Source organism: Tiliqua scincoides, chromosome 8, assembly GCF_035046505.1.
Source record: "Tiliqua scincoides isolate rTilSci1 chromosome 8, rTilSci1.hap2, whole genome shotgun sequence".
Classification (NCBI taxonomy): domain Eukaryota; kingdom Metazoa; phylum Chordata; class Lepidosauria; order Squamata; family Scincidae; genus Tiliqua; species Tiliqua scincoides.
Genome location: NC_089828.1, coordinates 45,846,513 through 45,862,138, shown reverse-complemented (window position 1 = coordinate 45,862,138; position 15,626 = coordinate 45,846,513). Strand labels below are relative to the sequence as shown.

The 15,626-nt window shown below is 42.8% G+C and overlaps 1 protein-coding gene across 1 annotated transcript in view; it reads left to right on the top strand.

Annotated features, from left to right (window-relative positions):
- The window catches only part of TAOK1 (TAO kinase 1), a 97,649-nt gene that overhangs the window by 48,080 nt on the left and 33,943 nt on the right, over positions 1-15,626 (top strand). The window contains exons 3-8 of the mRNA XM_066636667.1: positions 2,881-2,952; positions 7,005-7,106; positions 12,936-12,981; positions 13,676-13,772; positions 14,779-14,892; positions 15,272-15,363. Coding sequence (XP_066492764.1) covers positions 2,881-2,952; positions 7,005-7,106; positions 12,936-12,981; positions 13,676-13,772; positions 14,779-14,892; positions 15,272-15,363 — 523 coding nt within the window. The remainder of the gene's footprint in view (positions 1-2,880; positions 2,953-7,004; positions 7,107-12,935; positions 12,982-13,675; positions 13,773-14,778; positions 14,893-15,271; positions 15,364-15,626) is intronic.

Below are 15,626 nucleotides of genomic sequence, written 5' to 3'. Positions count from 1 at the left end.
GTTTTCACAAATGTTGTGAAGACCAGAATTTTAAAAGTTAATGAACAAAAATGCATCTTATGATCTTTTATTGTATTTTTAATAAATTAGAAACTGTACAGTTTTTAGGTAACAATTGCTGGAAGGTTATTTTTCAGGATCTGACTTCAGGTAAAATCAGACAAAATTATAGTGAGGACCCCCCCCCCCAAGTCTAACCCCCGACTTATCCGAAGGTCATAGAAAATTCCATGATTTGGGGCTCAAAACCTGCCCTTGACTTATCTGTGAGATTGACTTACAGGCGAGTGTCTGCAGTATATTTGCTTTCATGTTCCGACCTCCAGTTCATTTATATGGGTCTTGTGTAAGTGAAGTTTCCTTTAGCCTAGTGACTTAGATATCTTTTCAGTTCTTATGCTTACATATTACTGCTGTGTTTGGAGGACTTGCTTTGTTTAAAACCTAGAAGGCCACTGAAGATAATTCAGGCCAATCTTATCTTTAATTAAGAAGGCAGAGTTTTCAGTGCACTACACTCCAAAAAAGATAGTAAGAAGGACAAAGTGCCCATGACAGATCGGCCTGGGAAAGGAAGGAACACCCACACTGAACTCTAGCCATGGGAGTAGATGATGGGTGCACTTCCTTGTGACCCGTATGAAATAGGCCTCTCAGTGACTGAACAGGGATCATGGGATTGTTGCTTTGCTTCTGGTTGACCTTGAATTGGGGGTTTGTGGTTGAGGGTTTTAGTGCTCCGCTCCAGTATCTTAATACTCCAGTATTTTAACAATGAGGAGTTCTTCCCTGGAACAATAGCAGACCTAATAAAAGCACACCATTGTGTGAAAGTGGAGATGCCTGCAAAGCAGCACACTGATATCCATTGTCAGTGTGGTATTATATTACAGTTGAGATTTGTGCCTCATACCTGCTTGGGTAGTGTTGTGCCAGGTTCTGAGGAGAGTAGTGCATGCATCAAGCTGTGAAAACCTGGAATTCTATTCTTTAGACTCTAGATTGAGATGGCAAAGAAGACTGGACCTTATTATCGCTTGAGTTTGTAGCATCTTACCCAATTTGTTACTTTTCCAGGCTTGAAAAAAGTTGAGGATCCATTTAATCGTTAGTTTCCTCTGAAGGTGGGAGAACTAGAGATTAACAGCATGCATCAGTGAGGGGTGTATATATAAGTAACCAGATGGCGAGTTACCTAATAGATAGAGAATAGGAAGAAAGAACATGCCTCCAAAGCCAGAATCTCCCCAACAATGGAGACTCTGAAATGATTACCCAGTGAATAGAAGAGAGCACTGTTTCCCCAAATGAAACTCTGAGACTCTGAAAGACAAAGTACACTCCCTACCTCCTCCTTGAGGAGAACCCTTGAGAGGAGCAAAACTCCTGTTAAGGACACCAAAGGCCTACATCAGCCTTTGAAGGATTAAATTTGTTCTCTTCTGAGTGTTTTCTAGAAGTAGGAGAGCTCTTGGGGTCGGAGCAAAATGGATGGAGTTAAAGATTAGACAAGGAAGGAAAAGAAACTGGCATCTGCCTAAGCCAGATGTCACAGGCACTGTCTAGACTCACTTTTGGCAAACTTTCCACCCAAGCCCTTGAGCAAAGAAGTTTTTATTCATTCATTCATTTGTATTCCTGTCCTTCCTCAAGGAGTGATGTTTTATTACCTTGCATGGCTGTGAGACTTCCAGCAAAAGAAGTTGCATTTTTAAATGCTTGACCTGACAGATCAGGTTGAAGAGTTTTGTGCTTTGTGGCAATGACCCATTTCAGCAACCTGAATTGCTCCCACTGACTGAGTCACATTCTCCCTCGATAGAAAAGTTGTTTTTCCTCCCTCCCCAGCCCTGCTGATATACGTGGTATTTCCTAGCCATTATATCATGTTAGCACTACATATGAGGCTTCATGGAGCCTGCCAGTAATGCAGCTTTTTGGCTTACCGAGCCCGGCCTGCAGTAAGAACATTTTACGTTTTCCTCTCTCTTGATTACTGGCCAAGCCCTGCAGTGCATGTCCTTGGAACAAACCTGGTTCAGTTCCACCATTGCCAATGACTGAAGCATCACATTTTGTGTATAAGTGACCCCACCACACTTGTAGAGACTTGGGGCCATGTTGTGATGGGGGAATCATGACGTTTAATCATTGTTGCATGCAGGAGAAGATTCCCACATGACCACTTGTCAGAGTTGCTCTTGTCAAATTGGGGGAGGAGCGGAGATAAAGGTAGTAGTCTCTAGCCCCCTCAAGACTAAAAAGCAAGTTTGACCTATAGCAAACTGTTTCTCAAACTGTGGGTTGGGACCCACTAGGTGGGTCACAAGCCAATTTCAGGTGGGTCCCAGTTCATTTCAGTATTTTATTTTGAATATATTAGACTTGATGCTACCATGGTATGTGTCTGCATTTGGGGAAATTTTGCAGACCTGTACTTTTAACAAGCTGCTATGTATAGTCTTTCAGCAATGATAGTCAATGGGGCTTACTCAGGGTAAAGTGGATAGAATTGCAGCCTAGGATTCTTAAAAATTTTCCTGCTTGATGATGTCACTTCTGGTCATGACATCACTTCCGGTGGGTCCTGACAGATTCTCATTCTAAAAAGTGGGTCCCACTGCTAAATGTGTGAGAGTTACTGACCTATAGTCTTCTTCAGGTGCCCAGAAGATTTCATGTGTCCTGCTCTGACATTGTTAAAAGGCTTCCTGGTTTAGTGTGATTGGTCTCGCATCACTTCCCCTGTTTGATAGTTGAGTAGCAGCTTTTCCTGCCTGACATCCTTGGGCTTAAATCTTAACATACTTGAACTTCAGTTGATAGGATCCTGTGATCCTGTAATAGCAGAACACTGATGAGTCTGTGTTAATGTTGCAGGCACGTGATGTGCGCACTAATGAAGTGGTGGCCATCAAGAAAATGTCTTACAGTGGAAAGCAATCCAATGAGGTATGTGAAAACTTTTGTATTCTATAGGCTGAAGACCATAGTCAGTAGTGTGCTGGATCACTAGATTTAAATTAATCCTAACTTTGACAAGAGAAAATCTCTTGCCCAGTTTATTGCATCCATTGGGGGTAGGGTCTAGCAGATTTTTAATGCAGAATTTTTTGATAACAGGTTCCTCTGGCTGAACCACAGGCAGAGTTTATTAACTTACTGATTCCTGTTAAACGTGTACATTGATATGGATAAACTGAAGTGACATTGACTTCTTTGAGAAAATGGCATTTGCTATAAACAAGGTACTATGGAAAATTAAGTAGAAGGGACAGAAGAAAAGGGGCATCAGGGATCCTGCTAGGTAAGGGCTGTGGTGTTTGGACTAGGATCCTATGGGAAGAAAAGGAACTGTGAATGGTGGAAATGGTTGTCATTCCTTTGAACATCAAAAGCTAAACCTTCTGTAGAGCCTTTAGTAGACCTTGTTTTTCCCCTCTTGGGCTTATGTCTGCAACTGTGAAGACTTTGTTTTGTAAAAGCTAAAATGGAGGCTTGGATTCTCAGGCGTCTTCTGCCTCTCATGCAGGGAAACCAAATTTTGCAGTTTGGGTACATGATAGCATCCATGCAGAACATTTCGTTATTGTGCCTTTACTAGTGAAAGGGGTGCTGTGAGAGACCCTAGGGGAGCGAGTGTCTATATTTTTGTTGCTCCTCCCTATTGTGTTTACAGGTCTGACAAACTGCTGTGCAAGAAAGGGTTATTTTGTGCAACAAGCATATAACAAACACAAAATGGGCCAGTTTCTGTGGAGTTTAGTCTTAATGCAAGTTGGCTTCCTTTTTTAGTCTTAAACATTCCATTCTAAATTATGTTTTTAAAAAAAAATCACCACCACTGCACTGCCTAGCTAAAGAAATGTTTCTAGGAATGATAGACATGAACGCATCACAGACACAGGCTTAAGACAGAGAACTTGTCTGCTGAATTTAATAAAGGCAGATCAAGCAGGAGCTCATCCCTTTTCCTAACCTTTCACTCTGAACAAATTTGTCCTGAGGAACTTTACAAAGATACAGTGAAGCAGCATTGCAAGCGTGGGAAAATTGCAGGCCTGGCAGATTAAGGTCGGCTTTGAGCGCCAGTAGCGAGAGCAAGCCTTGGAGGCTAGGAATGTCATGCATTCTCATGGTAACCCAAGATCTCTCTAAGTTCTAGAACGCTGGCCAAGGCTATTAGTTTCATACTTGTTAAAGATGCTTGAAGGTTTTAATTTGCAGTGTTTCAAAAATATCAGCACAGTTTGGATTTTGTAGAACTCTTTCATCGTTCAGGACTTTCCATACAAAAGATCACTCCTGATTCCTGTCCGGTAGTGTTGGGCTCCTGCCTGGGGTGCATCCTGGGGAGGGGCACAACATGTTACACACAGAGCAGGTATTGTCAGGTTTTTTTTTTACTATTTAAGCTTGTTTTTTCAAGATAAATAGGAAAAGTCGCACATAGATGTGGCCTCAGTATCCGCAGGGGATCTGTTCTTTGACCCCTGTGGATGCTGATAAGGAAATTCGTGATTTTCAGCCCCTTAAGCCCTCTGAAGGTGATCAGAGCTGTTTTCCTGTCCCTTCCAGAGGGCTTTCTGATGCCCACAGAGGCAGCAGGCAGATGTGTTCTGTGTCTGCAGGCCTCGGAATGGCCCGTAGTCTTTAAAAAAAAAAAGTGACTTCTAGTTTCCCAAAGGAAACCGGAAGTGATGTACTGTATTTATGCCTTTTCGGGCATTCTGAGGCCTGGGAAGCCCATCACTTTTTGGGGGTCTACAGGCCATTCTGGGGCCCACAGAGGCCACGGGTACACGCGCGCAGCCTCTGTGGGCTTCAGAAAGCCATCTGGAGGCAACTGGAGCAGAGCGCTGGTTGCCTTTGGAGTGGTCAGGTGGAGCCAAGTTTGGCCCAATGCTGGTCCGGGGGACCCACGTTGAGTTAGATCTGTGGATGTAAAATTTGCAAGTAAACAGGCCTTACCTGTATCTGCTTATTCAGGAGGCTTAGTGAGGGCAGCAGGAATGCAGAGTGACCCGGTGGTATCTTCTCTTCCTCCTGTGCCTATAGCTTAACACAGTGGGATCAATTCCACCATTAAGTGTTCCTCAGAAACTTGGTGAGGGCAGCAAGATGGAAAAAGAGAAATGGGAAGACATGCAACATAGGACATTAGCAGCCAGTAAGGTTTTTACACAACAGCTTTGAGCAGGAACAGTCAACCCAAGCAATTAGAACTTGGAGGTAAGTAGCATCCATGAATGCACAAAACCATTCTGAACTCACCTGGGGATCAAAGAGTAGAGTAGGTATAGAACCTGGGCACCTGCCTTAAGTATAAAAAAAGGACAAATTCTGACTATTCTACTAGTATTTTGAGAAACTGAAGGATGTTGGTGAAGAAAAGGCTTTTCAAGGTAGTAAGAATGAAACATCATTTGTACTTTTTCCACACCACCTTCCAAATGAACAAAGGGTCATTTGTTAATAGGGCCAATGGGGATGTGAGCCCCCCCCACCAACAGCATAATGTGCTTTGTCAGTTGTCAAAAAGCTGATGGTGTGCCTTGACAATTTTAGTACCTTGTTAGTGTGCCGTCAGATGGAAAAGGCTGAAAATCACTGCTTTAAACACTCAATTTTTATTCTGTGAGATCAGCCTTATGCATCTTGTTTAACCGTGTGGTAATGAAAGTATAATTTGTACCTGCTCCTTGTCCTGTTGTTTTTAATTACTATTGAGCTATAAATATTCTGTTCACATGAATGAAGCACGTGGTGCCTTCTTCAGAAATAGGGCTGGATTTTCTCCAGTGGGTGGCTGTGTATCTGTTTGGAAATGTGCAGTTTAAAAAACTCTTTCATATTGCTTCTCCATTACTAAAAGAGAAGGTTGCAGTTATGATTAATCATTCCATTAGCACCACCAGTGTGTGAAATGCAACCTTCCTTTTATTCATCCTTAAACACCCTGGCAGGTAGGTGGCTGGACCAGAGGTTTCAGTTCCTTCTGTAAGAACCATAATACTTCATTTAGGTGGGAGTTCTCAATAGATCCATCAGTTTCCACATTCTTTATTACTTTAAGGGCTACTTGCAACAGGAAGTTCTAGTGCAGGGGTGTCAAACATAAGGCTGAAGGGTTGGAAGCTCTTTGTCTTGCCCATGTGATAATTGAGCTCTCCCCAAGGCTCTAGGAGGGAGAGAGAGAAGGAGGCCTCAGAAGGCAAGGAATGCCATGGGGAACGGGTGCAGACCAAGAGGGGTGAGAGAGGGCAATACTGTTGAGGAGCTAGAAGAGCCCAATTATCACATGGTCTGCCCTTTCAGCAGTTCTGCTTCTACTGAGGTGTTACTTCGCAGAGCGCCTCTGATTTTTGAAATGACACCTCAGCAGAAGCTGCATAGCTGGAAGGGTGGCCCGTGTGATGGTTGAACTCTCCCAGCATGATAATTAGACTGTCCCACATCTTGAAAATATGAACAAGATTTACATATTTTCTCTTTTATCACTTGCAGCTAATGAGTTCCTGTGTGAGTACAACGTGCTTATTTCTGGCCACCATCTTCTTAATGATGCTGCTTCCTGCTTAATGATGTCACTTCCGGCCCTTGGCAAGTGCCATGAATGTAATTTGGCCCACTTTATGAGACAAGTTTAACATCCCTGTTCTAGTGGTTCATATGCTTAAAAAAGAAAGTTCTCGTGTGTGTGTGTATGAAAAAAAAGTTGATAAAAGCCTAAGTGAAAGAGAGAACATGATCTTGAAGAACCATCTCAGTAGAAAGAGGCCATCACATTTCCCATACTGGAAAGACAGCATATGGTAGCAAAAGGGGAGAATTATCTTTGCTTTGGCATGTTACTTAATTTTGTCATACCTGTCCATTGGTGTCAAAACTATTTGGTCTTTGCTATGCTTTGTCTTGATAAGGTCACTTACTCCCTTTCCTCACTTCTCCAGAGCACATTCTTTCTTTGTAAAACATGTAGTGTTTTCTTTTCTCTTTCACAGAAATGGCAGGATATCATTAAAGAAGTCAAGTTCCTACAAAGAATTAAGCATCCAAACAGTATAGAATACAAAGGCTGCTATTTGCGGGAGCATACAGCATGGGTAAGAATATATTGTGTATGGTTTTGGGTAGTATAAAGTAAATGCATCTCTAATATGAAAATTAGAATTAATGCATTTCAGCACCAGCATTTCCCCAGTTGTCTTCTCAAGGTTGTCATATGAACTCCCGTGGATATCCATAATCTTGTTCATTCCTTTACAACACACTTGCAGCAGATAGTTTTGGAGTTTTGAAATAAATCTCCTTCATTTTGTATTCTTGGTTCATCAAAATGTTAAAGACATTGTATGTTTCATTTCATTTCATCAAAATGTATGTTAAAGACTTCCAAATATATTTTTTTCTGGGTACTTTATCATTTCACAGTTTCATTAGCCCCATTATCTGCTGCCACCCTTGGTTCGTGCTCAAAATCCACGTTAGGTCTTGAAAGTTACTCTCATCTGTTGGAGATAAAATGCATCATCAAAACATTGGTCTTCTCTTAAAGAAGGGATGAAACTGCATAATTTTGTTTTCTTTTATATATTGTCTTATTTAACATAGGCCAGTTCTTGACCATGGTTTAAAAATATTCTTAAGAAATATGAAGTAAAAAACAGTTGTGGAATTGGAAGAACCTTGTGCTTTTTCCTTTAGCAGCATAGGAAGCTGCCTTTATACAGAATCAGATCCTTGGTCTATCTAGCTCAGTATTGCCGGAGACTTTCGAAGGTTTCAGACAACTATTTTTCTCTGTCCTACCTCAAGATTTGAACCTCAGACTTTCCACATACAAAGCAGATGCTTGAAAGTAAACACAACTGAAAAAGATGGGTCTTGATTCTCTGTAAAATATAGACCTAGAGAAGGCCCTCTAGGCCAGCCCTCTGCTCCATGCAAGAAATTCAGAGCTCGAGCATTCATAGCAGTGGCCATCTAGCCTATGCTTGAAGACCTACAGTGAGGTGATAATCACTTCAACTGCATTAAGAAGTGTCTCCTAATTGTCAACCAAAATATATTCTGCTATAGCTTAAGTTTCTTACAGTAGAACTAGTCCTGCCCTCTTGGACTGCAGAGAACAAATATTTTCCTTTTTATGCAATTACCCTTCAGGTATTTGAAGTGAAGACCTAAATGTAAGTGGATGTGACCTGCAACTTTTCTGGGTGACTGACTAAATCCCACTTGACATGAATAAATATACCAAACTTTCAGCCAGGTTCTTGCCCTCTTAAGCCAAAGAACTTTAAGTGAGTTGGTTCTGTTCCAGTTGGCTTAAATTCTAGTACTAATTCCCTGCCTGTGTGATAACAAGATTTATTAATTGATAACAGGATTTATTAATTCCTTTGGAATGTTAAAATCTAAATGTACTTATATGGAAATGTTGGTTTTCATGAAAAGGGACTATTTATGCAAAATTCAAATTGCAGGCCAGTGGCTGTAGACTCCCGTTTCTAGGAGCAAAACCCCCTGATGTTGTGAGCATCAGTGGATGTGGAATGTTTGAGTAATTCTGTCTTCGGTCCTAGTTCTGCTATGCTGCAGTTGGGCCTTGCTTTATGAGGGAAAGGAGCCACCATCCCAGATTAGGACCTGTGCTTTGCATGCAGAAACACCCAGCTTTAATTCCTAACACCTCCAATTGAAAAGGATCTTGGGTGGCAGCTGTGGTGACACATATAAATTCTTTCAATGCTATTTATTTCCCTAGAAAATTTTCATTGTCTAAGAATGTGTCATTTCATACAATTGGTAATGCAATGAATGGATATAATACCAGTCAAATCAAACAGTTTCAAAGTTGTTAACTTTTTCCCAGATTATAGTACTTTTCTTGCATTCCATCCACATATTCAGTCAATATGGGGAGAGCTCACCGTGCTGCCTGTGTCTGCAACAGAAGATGAAAATGGGTTTTCCTGCGTACACATCGAACCTGTTCTTGCTTTCTGCTGAACTCATGGAGATTGGGGGCAGAGTCAGTGGGCATGACCGCACTCCCTCTATATCTGTTGTGTGAATATGTGGGCAGAATGTGAGACTTGCCACCAGGAAATAGGTATACAGGTGCAACCTTGTTATACACGGATTTTTTATACACTAATCTGACTCAACATAAGTGGCCCCTGCAAATGAGAAGGAATGTGCTGATCCCTGGAGAAGGGGGAAAATGCATCCCTTTAAAATCACAGTTAAAAAAGAACAACTGTTTTTCATATTGTTGTAGAGAGACAGTCATGCAAGCGATCATTCCATTCTTCAAATGAGCCAGACAAAGGCAGGGGGTTCTTTGCGTTCCTAATTGCTGACTGCCTCTCTACAACAGTAAAAAGAAAAAGCTGTTTTTAAACCACAATTGTAAAGGGATGCACTTTTTAAACTGCTTTTATTAACACATTTTATGGTATCAGTAGAATCATACCCCTGCGGATGTCGAGGCATGACCTTATTTCATCAGAAGCAATGGAGGGGCAAGCAGCTTGGAAGTGGATCTTTAAATCTATTTTCCACTGTTTTTTATCCACATATTTTTTTTAATCCACTAGGGGTTCTGGAACGGAACCCCTAGTGGATAATGAGGGACAACCTGTACAACTTGACTTTCACCTCTTTTGGCATGCTGGAGTTAATAGTCAGTGCCTTTTTTGTTTTTTTTCTTAAAATTTAAACAAAATAAAGGTAATGTATGCTGTAGAATTGTCATATCAGAAAATACTTACAAGTGGTTCAACAAAAATAATTTATAACTAAGCTTTCTTGAACTGACCTGACTATAATATTTAAACCACATTAAGTGCATTTTGTTGAGATTTCTTTAGTATGTTAGTTCAAATAATTTGGCTATTGGAAAAACTCATGAGAAATTCATATGCTGTGTAAATGTGGCATATGGTTTTTAGGGTTTTTTAACTAAACATGAGTCAACTCGCAAGATTAAATTTAAATCAGTTTAGAGCTTCAAGAAAATATTTCAGTTCACAGTTTGCGAAAGAGAAACAAAACTCACATTGCTGGGATAGCAGGGCTGGGAAAGACATCTGATAGGTATAAGGCAGCCTCATATGACTGACAGAGGACAAAGCACTAACAGACCATGTGAGAGCCAGATCTCAAAACTTCAGAGTAAATATACTTTTGGTTTGCTATTTCAGAAGTTTGACAACGGAGTTGTTAGGTGAATGAATCCTACTCCTTGACCTGCTTTCTTGTGGTCATTGCCTATTCTGTCAATCTCTTGATGGTGGCACTCCAGTCCAAGCTAGCATACTTCCTTGTGATACTGTGTGTGCTCATAGGCATGGATAGCTCCAGAAGTAAATATAGCAGCAGAGGCAGACTGCATTTTGTGAGTCCACTAGGTAGAGAATGAATGGGAGAGGATAAGAGAAATGTGCAGAGATGGCATCTGTGGCTCATCAGGATGGGCACTGATGAAGGACCCATGCCCATCAGGGGGTTGACCCCTGAACCCACCACCCCATACCTGTAGCAGTGGTTATGTGAGTCAAGTTGAGAAACTTGTGCTGCCATGTAGTTCGACACAAATGGCAGCATCCTAGACTCCCCCAGTATAATTGTAGGTCTCTAAAGAAAGTGCCTATTATCCTCTGAGAAGGGTGGGAGAAGAACAAACTGCTGCATAAGTCTTTTGGTCTAGAGCAGGGGTCTCCAAACTTTTTGGCCAAAGGGCCGCATCAAATGTCTGGTGTGGTGTTGAGGGCCGGAAAAAAAATTCAAACACAAAGTTTACCATAGATACTCACCTATAAGTTGATAAATTTGCACCCAGAAATGGTGGGAGAATCGCGCCACGCCACCCCCTCGTCTTATCTGTGCAGTCATGCAGACAGACTGAGGGGGCAAGGGCACCATCTGCACCCTGCCTGGGTCAGGGAGGGACTCTGCAGGAGGAGGGGCAGCGGCGCCTCCTGGGGTTTTCTGTGGGGTTGTGGGATTCCTGGCAGCCTCTCTTCCGCCCAGCCAATCCCCCCACTTCGCAAGGAGCCGGAGAAGCCCTGTAGGAGGCAGGGTGGTGGGGGGACAGCCTGCTGCCCCGGTGCTGCCTGTGCCCACTCAGAGCCGCTGCATGCACTCTCTTAAGTCCTGCCTCCCATGAAGGCAGGGAGCGGAATGGGCGTGTCCTGGCTGCTGCTACCACTGCTGTTGTCACCAGACCAATGTAGGGTAGGGAGTGTGCAGGGAGCGTCCTGTGTTGCCTGCTCCCCGCCAGATGCTCCCTGGTGCGGGGGCAGCATGCCTTCCTCCGTGCCTGCCACAGACGCAGCCGTGCGCTACGGAGTGGGCAGCACAGGTCGCTCCCCGCCCGCTCCCTGCCCTCCATCAGTCTGGTGGCGGCGGCAGTGGCAGCCAGGACGCCCCTGCTCTGCTCCCTGCCTCTGCGGGAGGCAGGACTTAATGGCTCTGACTGGGCGTGGGGGAGCGCCAGACCAGCAGGCTGTCCCCCCACCTCCCTTCCTCCCCCAGGGCTTCAGCGGCTGCTTGCACAATGCGGGGACCGGACAGGTGAGAGGTGAGGCTGCCAGGAATCCTACAACCCCACACAAGACCCCAAGAGGCGCTGCTGCCCCTCCTCCTGAAGAGGGTCTACATCTGAGTAAATCAGGTGCTGCTTTCTAGTTTCTTTCACTCCCCTTCCCGCCCCCCCCTCCAATCTGACTCCGCACTTGATGAAATGAAACCCCATGTGCATCTAAATCTCCCCACTGTGCAGTGTCTTCCCTGGGCAAGCGGTGTTCTTCCCAGTTTCTTTCACTCCCATGTGTTTTTATCAAAGAAGAATATCTGTAATAATGTGGCCCTTCTGCCAAAAAGTTTGCAGATACCTGATCTATGAGATAGATCATAGTTTTTAATAAATTAGAGACTTATTAAAAATAGTTTTTGCTATGCTAAGTATATATACTATGTATATATTTACTTACTAGGTTTTTAATAAATTAGAGACTATAGTTCTCAGGTAACAATTACTGATCTGGCCTCAGGTAAAATCAGACATAACTATAGTCGGACACCTCCCTAAGTTTAGCCCCCGACTTATCCTAGGGTCATAGAAAATTACATGATTTTTTGACTCAAAACCTGCCCTCAACTTATCTGTGAGGTCGACTTATGGTCGGGTGTCTGCAGTAAATGAATTAGAGGTAGAACTTAGATTAGTGAATTAATGAATGAATGGGCTCATTCATTCAACCTTTCTGGCCCTCAGAACACCCTCCAGACACAATCAGAGCACAGTTCTGGTCATGTTCAGTTGAGTGGACCAGAGGCTTTCAGGGGACAAGAGGTTTGCCATGGGCCAGATAGAGGCTTGGTGACACATCTTGCCCCTGGGCCAGGGTTTGGAGACCCCTGGTCTAGAGACTTGCATGATGGCTCCTCCTTTTCTTACCCTCTCCACTGAACAATGGACTTTCTCCCCAAAGCCCTTATGAGAACATAGAACGGATGCAGTAGTGGCTAATCTTTCTTCTCTCCTCCAGCGGTGGGAGGGAGGAAGCGCTGGTAGTAATTTCTTTTATTTTAAAATATTTTTACCTTGACTTCCCCTCTACCAACATCACCATCCCATTCAGTTATGGGGAGAATAGGAGGAGCCACTACCCTTTCGTTGTCAAGCAGCAGGAAGTTGGGGGGAGTGCATAGGCACAAAATGCTGTGGAGGGTTCAAGGGGGTTCAGGAGCTGTGGCATCCTGTTATGAGCACTCTGTTCTGGTAAACCTGAAACTTTGTGAGCTGCTGGTTGAGGAATGGATTTCTTCTTCTGAGGAATACAGTAGTGTGAGTTTTAGGTATTTGTGCCATCCTAGTCACTTGCAGTTTTCACTGACAACTTGGTTTTCACCTCTACCCCTTGCAGCTTGTTATGGAATACTGTCTAGGATCAGCATCGGATTTATTAGAAGGTATGTTGTCTCTGTTACTTTGATTGGCAAGAGTTTGCATTTTTGTGTACGTGCATGAAAGAGATAGGGAGATGCTTGACAAATATTCCAGAGCGTGACAGATTTGTTTCTGCCTTATTTTTATATCATGAGTGCATTCCCGAGGTAGGGACCTTTCACTATTACTGTAAAAATCTTTTGCCATAGTTTGTGCTGTGTGTAGTTCAGCATGAAAAGGATAAATCCACAAAATGGTTTCATGGTGCAAGATTTCCCATCAGTCTGGCTGATAAATATTTGTGATTGGATGCCTGCAGTTGGAAGCATGAGCTACTGCCTGATGAACTCTCATTTGTGGACCTGAAAGTAGCTTGGGAGCCCTCTCTATGGGCAGGGCAGGGGAAGGAGTGGTTTAAACTTTTGAACCACTTTGTAATTATATGGTAGCACTTGACCATTTCCCAAGGCTTGAGATGTGATGGGTTTATTGGATTGAAAGTTGAGCTTCACTGATACTTTGGTAAGGCAAGCATTAAATCACTTGGTAACAGTCTCTGAGTAGTTCTGACAGGTCAGATTTGCAAACCATCTGATTACCAGATTTTTAGCACCCTCTGTGCACAGTCTGAGCCTTGCCCATGTGTTAAACACCTTGTAAACACTATGCATGTGTGCATTCTTTGCCTCTGTTAATTGAATCTCCTTTTCTTTCAAGTCCATAAAAAGCCATTGCAAGAGATGGAAATAGCTGCAATTACTCATGGTGCTCTCCAAGGATTAGCATATTTGCATTCCCACAACATGATCCATAGGTAAGTGCTTTCATGCATCGTCTCCAATTGTGGGAGTTTGAATTACCCAGTTATATAATAACTTGCATGTAAGACTTCATGGCTTTCTTGAATCAGCTAGCTTTTTACTTTTTTGTGAATGGCCTGTGTATTTCTGTTTCTTAAAGTGCAGAGGAGCCTGTAGTGATGAACTGAGTTAATAGGGCAAACCCTCGTCCCCCATATACTGATCACTCAGCATTTTATAGATCTAATGCATGCTTATAGCCTCCAGGGATCTTGGGGCATTTTTAACTTTGATAATTTATTTTAGAAAGCTGTTAGGCATGAGGATTAATAAAATTACTCAGTTTTTGGAAACCTTTCAGAAGCAAATTCAGGCAGATTTGAGTTGCAATTATGACTTTGAAGGGCTTAAGTTGATGGATTATTATTACATTAAAATGGAACAAATCAATTCATTAGTTAGGAAATAAACTACATAGTCGGTTTTACCACCACCCTAATCCTATGGTGACTGTGAAGGGATACCACTCTATCAGCACAAACTAGTTAATACAGTAGTTCCCAAACTGTGGGTTGGGACCCACTGGCGGGTTGAGACCTGATTTTTGGTAGGTTGCCAAAGGGTGATGGAGACAGATACTGTAGTTGCTAATTTGCGAAGAGCTGAGCTGCAGTTTGCAAGCATGTGTAAATACACGAAGATTAATGTTTGAGGGTCTTTTTTCTGGTTATCACTTATAAAATATTTTTTCATTCTAGATCCCCCCCCCCTTTTAAAGTCTGGTAAACTTAGGTGAGTCTCGAAAGAGTGTAATAGTAATTCATAGACTTGGAAGGGGTCTCCAAGGTTATCTAACCGAACCCTGTGGCTGTAGCCGGAGAGTGGAGCACTGTACCTTTTCACTCGCACTGCTATGGCTCATGACATTGCATAGATTTAATTATTCTTGCACCTTTTCTATTGGGACCTGGTTTCTGCTTGATTCAAGGTCTGGAATGCTAACATTGTTGTATTTCCCAGAGATATCAAGGCAGGAAACATCCTTCTGACAGAACCAGGCCAAGTGAAACTAGCTGACTTTGGATCGGCTTCTATAGCATCTCCTGCCAATTCATTTGTGGGGACACCATATTGGTAAGGAAATGCTTCAACACTAGTTATCATTCAAAGTAACTGGACTTGTCAGTATCCAAAACAGTGGGCAGAGGCATGCTGAGCAGTGACAGTAAAATAGAGAGCCAGGGTGGTGTAGTGGTTTGGGAGGTGAACTTAGACCTGGAAGATCCAGGTTTGAATCTCCCCTCGGCCATGAAGCTTCCTGGGTGACCTTGGGCCAGTCACTTTCTCTCAGCCTCACCTACCTCACAGGGTTGTTGTGAGGACAAAAGGAAGGGAGCAGCTGTGTACACCGCCCTGAGCTCTTTGGAGAAAGGGCAGTATTAAAATGTGAAAAATAAATAAAATATATGGTGAGAGTGAGCAGGTTTCGGAGCATCATACTCTTGTTTTCTAGGATGGCCCCAGAAGTCATTTTAGCCATGGATGAAGGGCAGTATGATGGGAAAGTTGACGTTTGGTCCCTCGGGATAACATGCATTGAATTAGGTAAGCCACATCTGTATGTCTGACTTCTCTTGTCAGAATTTGAACCCCCCCCCCCCCCACAGAGCTACTGCTTGGCTTCTCTTCCTTTAGATATTCAGACTGAATACAGTTTTACCACACTGAAGAGTCTTTTGACTGGTAATAGTGTGCTAAATTGAATTAATCTGCATATCTGATACATGTGTTCCAATGTTTTAGATTTTTTCTAGTGAAAGTCCTTTGTAGCTGACAGTTTAAGGCTGTTCAAGTGGTTTTCCATGCTT